We start from the raw sequence: 7,500 nt of genomic DNA, 5'->3' as shown, positions 1-7,500 counted from the left end.
CATTTAGATTGTGATGTGTTTGGACAAGAGAAAGGCCACGTCGGATCATAACAGACCACCCTAATCGAGATTTCATACACACACACACACACACACACACACGCACACACACACACACACACACACACACACACACACACACCTTTATCAAGTGAGCTCTCCATTGAACTCCACTAGACAGTTTGCTGCAGTGCTGTTGTGTGAGATCATTCTGCTGTGCAGCACTGATTTTAAACCATCAGGCAGAGAGGGGCTTTATGAGAACCCACCTAATCCCAGGTTAAGACTTGAATATAATAATGTGTTATCTGGCAGGGATTTGGAGGCCCCATGCTGCCAACTCCCTGCCAAAACCTCCATTCATATTCATATGACCTTAACAAGCCTTCCTCCTCTATTCACTACCTCAGCGTTCCTATAGAGAAGGGCTGGGGAGGAAATGTGTAAGTGTGAAGAGATAGGTGTGGTGAGAAGCCGGTTTAAACACTTTCAGCAGTTTGAGTTCATTTGATGTGTGGCACTGACCTGTCGTTGTGTTAAATGTGTGGGTTAGACCAAAATGTCTATTCTGTATTAAAATCATGAGAATGAGAAAGAAGAAATTAAACAATGCTGTGTGTGTGTGTGTGTGTGTGTGTCTGTACATAACTGCATTGTAGAAGCATAATGAATCATCAACACTTCCTCCTGTTTGTAGGATAGTGTGTGAGATGGCGGTGGCAACGCCGAGCCAGTTCGCCAACTACGTGGAGGTGTGTGTGGGGGGTGTGGGGGTCAGAGAGTGTCCAAAAGAGTTCAGGGCTGTATACTCCAAGTACTACTACTTCGTGGTGAGTAATGTCTGTCAGACCAACAGATATTGTAGATGTGTGTGTCTGCCATATGAAGCATAGAGAACATAATGTATATTTTGTATATGGTTTATTTGGTTGGAAAAAGTCATTATAGAATATAGATTATAGAATGTATGTTGTTCACTTAGTTAGTGATCTAGCAATATCTAGGCCATGTAATTGATTTAATTCTGTAGACCCTGTTGTTTGTATGTCTCACTGTGTCATAAGAGCTGTACTCCTCACTTCCCTACATAGAACACTAGTGTGAGGAGACAGGCAGTTCTTAATGTCTCCAGGGGGAAAATGGACCAGGAAGGGCCATATAATCTGCTTTCTATATATACACACGCACAAGCACAAGCACACACACACACACACACACACACACACACACACACACACACACACACACACACACACACACACACACACACACACACACACACACACACACACACACTCCGCACTCTCCCCATGTACACACTTTATCAAACATTAAGAGCATGTCTCTCACCCACTGAAATACAGCCTGATCGTTACCAATATGTGCTTATTTTATGAAGCGATATCAATTGAACACACACACATTAAGGGGAGCCTTATTTCTTAACAGGCCCATATAACAGGATTACATCATGTTAGGTTAGATGTCGTACCATGAAAATACACTGATTATAAGATTATTATGAGATTATTATGAGATTACGACAGAGCAGATAAACTGTTGCGAGATTTATACTTCAACTCCTCCGCTTGTTCCTGTTCTGTTCTCTCACTGCGATGTGATTGGTTGACATTATTTTTATAGACGCATCTGATTGGACGATCTTTCTTTGACCTTGACCTTTGATCCCTAGGTCACCAGACTGATCAGCCTGAAGCCCAGCCGAGGGCCCGTCTCCGGGGGAACCATCGTCAACATCACCGGTAGCAACCTGGACGCCGGGAGCAACGTGTCCATCATGTTCAAGGACCAGAAGTGCACCTATCACAGGTAGGCAGGCGGGAGGGGCTAATCAGATTATTGGCCAATAACATTATCTATCACAATTATCTCTGAGTCTGATCTGATTGTCACTCAAGAGTGGACCAGGGACATTGATTTTTATACAGAGTGAGAGAGCGACAGAGCGAGAGAGCAAGAGAGAGAGAGTGAGCGAGAGAGAGAGAGGGGGGGGGGTGGTCAAGTTCGGGCAATCAGATTATCTATCACATCTATTCACATATATCTCTGAGTCTGATCTTCTGTCACTCAAAAGGCGATCAGCTGTGCATGTTGTCATCCTCTGGCCCTGTGGTGAAAATCCATAGCCACATTAAGACTTCTGAAAGACTTCCTGATCCCTAATCAATAACGTCTATAAAAATCAGACCGTGCCAACGGCTTCCCCCAATAAAGCTAAAGGACGAGATCCCTGCTGGCTGCCTGGCAGAGAGATGTCTTGAGGAAAAAGCCCAAACATTCCTAGGTTTAGAAAAGTGTCTTTGATTCTACTGTTGTTATTGTTGATTTGAAGAAGGATTCTGGGAAGTTTTCATGTGAACACCTGGTGACCTTTCCCCTTCATTGTTATATTCAGATGCTTCGTAGTCTAGTCCATTATCATAACGTCAGCTACATTGTAGCATAAGTTGGTTACAGGTCACAGTTGTACTTTCAGGTAGTAGTAGGGCAGACCGGTGAGACCATTGGGGTAAAATACTTCTCTCTCTCTCTCTGCCATAGGAGGGGCGGCCAGTGGATCACGTGTCGCTCCCACGCCTCGCTGCAAGGATATGGAAACGTCAGTGTGTCAGTGACGGTGGACAAGGCCCGCATACAGAGAGACTTGAAGTTTGAGTACGTGGAGGACCCCACTATCATCAAGCTGGAACCTGAGTGGAGCATCTTCAGGTGAGACGACAGGGGAGCAGGAAATGGGACCATTCAGGCAATTATAAAAGCCAATCATAAGTGTGAGTGTGTGACCAAGCAAGCCATGGTGGTGCCGCTCTCCCCTCTCTCTACCACAGTGGACACACACCTGTGACCGTGACCGGCACCAACCTGGACATCATACAGAGCCCCCTCATCAGAGCCAAGTACAACGGTCGAGAGACGGTCAACGTGAGTAGAACATGGTCAATGAGAGGTCAAAGACACCTTTAACCAACGGCCGAGAGACGGTCAACGTGAGTAGAACATGGTCAATGAGAGGTCAAAGACACCTCTAACCAACGGTCGAGAGACGGTCAACGTGAGTAGAACATGGTCAATGAGAGGTCAAAGACACCTCTAACCAACGGTCAATAGCCTCAACCCTTTACACACTCGTGGGAACTAAGGTCAAATCCCCACAGGAAACCAATGAAAATCCTCCAGATATGTTTTCCAAGTCTGGAACGGATAGCGATGTATGGACAAGGAATGCACTCCTACAGCAGAGAGACGAAGAGGTTGTATTACAGTAGATTCCAATAACAGAGAAAGCCCTGTTTCCCTGTATCCCTCCACCCCAGACAGAAAGCCCTGTCACCCTGTATCCCTCCACCCCAGACAAAATCCCTGATCCCTGTATTCCTCCACCCCAGACAGAAATCCCTGTTTCCTGTATCCCTCCACGAAGACAGAAATCCTAGTTCCCTGGTTCTCTCCACCCTAGACAGAAAGCCTTGTTTTCCTGTATCTCTCCACCCCAACAGAAAACAAAAAGATCATGAGTTTCAACGTGAGGTGAACCATACATAAACCAAACTATCAGATTCCCCCTGGAACCACAGTACCCATGGGAGTTCCCTAACCAGCCCTGAGATCTGATCTGAGGTCTGATTGAAAGGCATGGGGAGAGACAAAAGGCAGTAATGCTATCTTCCTGGTCCATCGAAGAGACCGCCACCGTTCTGCAGCTGTGCTCCAATAGAATAAGCGTAGGGAGCCATTGTTGCTCCAAGTACAGATGGCCGCACTTCAAAAGCCCCCTTGAATCAAAACCCTGTATATTCGCCAAGTTAATTTGCCACGTCCCAGTTTCTCATTTTCGACTATGATCTTTGCAATCATTTTGATACTGCCTGGGCGATATTTATATATAACCATGCTTGTTTTGAAAATACTTGTCCGCTTCCCCACTATCTGGCCAATTCACTCACACACACACACACAGCGTTCTCTGCAGTTACAGACGTGTGACGCATGCGCCGACACCGGGTCAGCCGCACCCCCCATGATTTGTCTGGTTTGATGTACCGCCGTCGTGAGGAACCAATTAAAATGACAGGTTTTGCTCAGAGGGGGATTTGTTTGCGTGGCGGACCGTGTAGCAGAGGTTACAGTGGAGATGTGAAATGCCTCAGAGAGATTCTCCAGGTGGCAAAGTTTTGCTAGAGGCCCTCATTGTGTGTTCTGTCACCTACCATACTGTTGATTTTCTCCAAGTCGTAACAAGAGACAGAATATTAAAGAGAGAGAGATATAGTGGCCCAGAGAGAGAGAGCTACAGAGAGAGAGCTACAGAGAGAGATATATAGTGGCCCAGAGAGAGAGAGAGCTACAGAGAGAGAGATATAGTGGCCCAGGGGGAGAGCTACAGAGAGAGAGCTACAGAGAGAGAGAGCTACAGAGAGAGAGATATAGTGGCCCAGAGAGAGAGAGCTACAGAGAGAGATATAGTGGCCCAGAGGGAGAGCTACAGAGAGAGAGAGCTACAGAGAGAGAGATATAGTGGCCCAGAGAGAGAGAGCTACAGAGAGAGAGATATAGTGGCCCAGAGAGAGAGAGCTACAGAGAGAGATATATAGTGGCCCAGAGAGAGAGCTACAGAGAGAGAGATATAGTGGCCCAGAGAGAGAGATATAGTGGCCCAGAGAGAAAGAGCTACAGAGAGAGAGATATAGTGGCCCAGAGAGAGAGCTACAGAGAGAGAGATATAGTGGCCCAGAGAGAGAGCTACAGAGAGAGAGCTACAGAGAGAGAGATATAGTGGCCCAGAGAGAGAGCTACAGAGAGAGAAATAGTGGCCCAGAGAGAGAGGTACAGAGAGAGAGCTACAGAGAGAGAGATATAGTGGCCCAGAGAGAGAGCTACAGAGAGAGAGATATAGTGGCAAAGAGAGAGAGCTACAGAGAGAGAGATATAGTGGCCCAGAGAGAGCTACAGAGAGAGAGCTACAGAGAGATAGATATAGTGGCCCAGAGAGAGAGCTACAGAGAGAGAGATATAGTGGCCCAGAGAGAGAGACATAGAGAGAGAGCTACAGAGAGAGAGATATAGTGGCCCAGAGAGAGAGCTACAGAGAGAGATACAGTGCCTTGCAAAAGCATTCATACCCTTTGCGTTTTTCCTATTCTGTTGCATTACAACCTGTAATTGAAATTGATTTTTATTTGTATTCCATGTAATGGACAAAATAGTCCAACTTGGTGAAGTGAAATGAAAAAATATATATATTGTTTCAAAAAATTCAAAAAAAATAAAAATGGAAAAGTTGTGCGTACATATGTATTCACCCCCTTTGCTATGAAGCCCCTAAATAAGATCTGGTGCAACCAATTACCTTCAGAAGTCACATAATTAGTTAAATAAAGTCCACCCGTGTGCAATCTAAGTGTCACATGATCTGTCACATGATCTCAGTATATATACACCTGTTCTGAAAGGCCCCAGAGTCTGCATCACCACTTAGCAAGGGGCACCACCAAGCAAATGGCACCATGAAGACCAAGGAGTTCTCCAAACAGGTCAGGGACAAAGTTGTGGAGAAGTACCGATAAGGGTTGGGTTATAAATAAATATCCTAAACTTTGAACATGCCACGGAGCACCATTAAATCCATTATTTAAAAAATTGAAAGAATGTGGCACTACAACAAACCTGCCAAGAGAGGGCCGCCCACCAAAACTCACGGACCAGACAAGGAGGGCATTAATCAGAGAAGCAACAAAGATAACCCTGAAGGAGCTGCAACGCTCCACAGCGAAGATTAGAGTATCTGTCCATAGGACCACTTTATGCCGTACACTCCACAGAGTTGGGCTTTATGGAAGAGTGGCCAGAAAAAAGCCATTGCTTAAATAAAAAAATAAGTAAACACATTTGGTGTTCACCAAAAGGCATGTGGGAGACTCCCCAAACATATGGAAGAAGGTACTCTGGTCAGATGAGACTAAAAGTTAGCTTTTTGTCCATCAAGGAAAAGGCTATGTCTGGTGCAAACCCAACACCTCACATCACCCCGAGAACACCATCCCCAGCATCACCAGCACTGTGGGGATGTTTTACATCGGCAGGGACTGGGTGGGAAACTGGTCAGGATTTAAGGAATAATGGATGGTGCTAAATACAGGGAGATTCTTGAGGGAAACCTGTTTCAGTCTTCCAAAGATTTGAGACTGGGATGGAGGTTCATCTTCCAGCAGGACAATGACCCTAAGCATACTGCTAAAACAACGCTTGAGTGGTTTAAGGGGAAACATTTAAATGTCTTGGAATGGCCTAGTCAAAGCCCAGACCTCAATCCAATTGAGAATCTGTGGTATGATTTAAAGATTGCTGTACACCAGCAGAACCCATTCATCTTGAAGGAGCTGGAGCAGTTTTGCCTTGAAGAATGGGCAAAAATCCCAGTGGCTAGATGTGCCAAGCTTATAGACACATGCCCCTAGAGACTTACAGCTGTAATTGCTGTAGAAGGTGACTCTACAAAGTATTGACTTTTTTGGGGGGGGGTGAATAGTTATGCACGTGTAACGGATGTGAAACGGCTAGCTTAGTTAGCGTGGGCGCTAAATAGCGTTTCAATCAGTGACGTCACTTGCTCTGAGACCTTGAAGTAGTAGTTCCCCTTGCTCTGCAAGGGCCGCGGCTTTTGTGGCGCGATGGGTAACGCTGCTTTGAGGGTGACTGTTGATGTGTGCAGAAAGTCCCTAGTTCGCGCCCGGGTATGGGCGAGGGGACGGTCTAAAACTTGTACTGTTACATTGATGCTGTTGACCCGGATTACTGGTTGCTGCGGAAAAAGGAGGAAGGTCAAAAGGGGGGTGAGTGTAACGGATGTGAAACGGCTAGCTTAGTTAGCGTGGGCGCTAAATAGCGTTTCAATCAGTGACGTCACTTGCTCTGAGACCTTGAAGTAGTAGTTCCCCTTGCTCTGCAAGGGCCGCGGCTTTTGTGGCGCGATGGGTAACGATGCTTCGAGGGTGACTGTTGATGTGTGCAGAAAGTCCCTAGTTCGCGCCCGGTTATGGGCGAGGGGACGGTCTAAAACTTGTACTGTTACACACGCTCAAGTTTTCCGTTTTTTTTGTCTTATTTCTTGTTTGTTTCGCAATAATATTTTGCATCTTAAAAGAGCATGTTGATACAAACCCCCCCAAAAACCATTTTAATCCCAGGTTGTAAGGCAAACAGAATAGGAAAAATGCCAGGGGGGGTGAATACTTTCACAAGCCACTGTATAGAGAGAGAGATACAGAGAGAGAGATACAGAGAGAGATACAGAGAGAGAGATAAAGAGAGAGAGATAAAGAGAGAGAGATACATAGAGAGAGATACAGAGAGAGAGAGAGCTAATGATGCAGAGAGAGTTAGTGAGCCAGAGAGAGAGATGCAGAGAGAGTTAGTGAGACAGAGAGAGAGATGCAGAGAGAGATAGTGAGACAGAGAGAGAGATGCAGAGAGAGTTAGTGA

General features: G+C 45.8%; 1 protein-coding gene across 2 annotated transcripts in view; it reads left to right on the top strand.

Moving 5' to 3' along the window:
• Window positions 1-7,500, top strand: part of LOC110510810 (plexin-A4-like) — a 482,439-nt gene that overhangs the window by 382,364 nt on the left and 92,575 nt on the right. For both annotated transcript variants that reach the window (XM_036957067.1, XM_036957066.1), the window contains exons 14-17: window positions 698-830; window positions 1,694-1,830; window positions 2,563-2,730; window positions 2,850-2,943. In XM_036957067.1, the coding sequence (XP_036812962.1) occupies window positions 698-830; window positions 1,694-1,830; window positions 2,563-2,730; window positions 2,850-2,943 (532 nt within the window). The remainder of the gene's footprint in view (window positions 1-697; window positions 831-1,693; window positions 1,831-2,562; window positions 2,731-2,849; window positions 2,944-7,500) is intronic.

The sequence above is a fragment of the Oncorhynchus mykiss genome, chromosome 21 (genome assembly GCF_013265735.2).
Source record: "Oncorhynchus mykiss isolate Arlee chromosome 21, USDA_OmykA_1.1, whole genome shotgun sequence".
NCBI classification, from domain to species: Eukaryota; Metazoa; Chordata; class Actinopteri; order Salmoniformes; family Salmonidae; genus Oncorhynchus; species Oncorhynchus mykiss.
The sequence above is the reverse complement of the archived record's forward strand: the minus strand, read 5'-3'. Positions and strand labels throughout refer to the sequence as shown.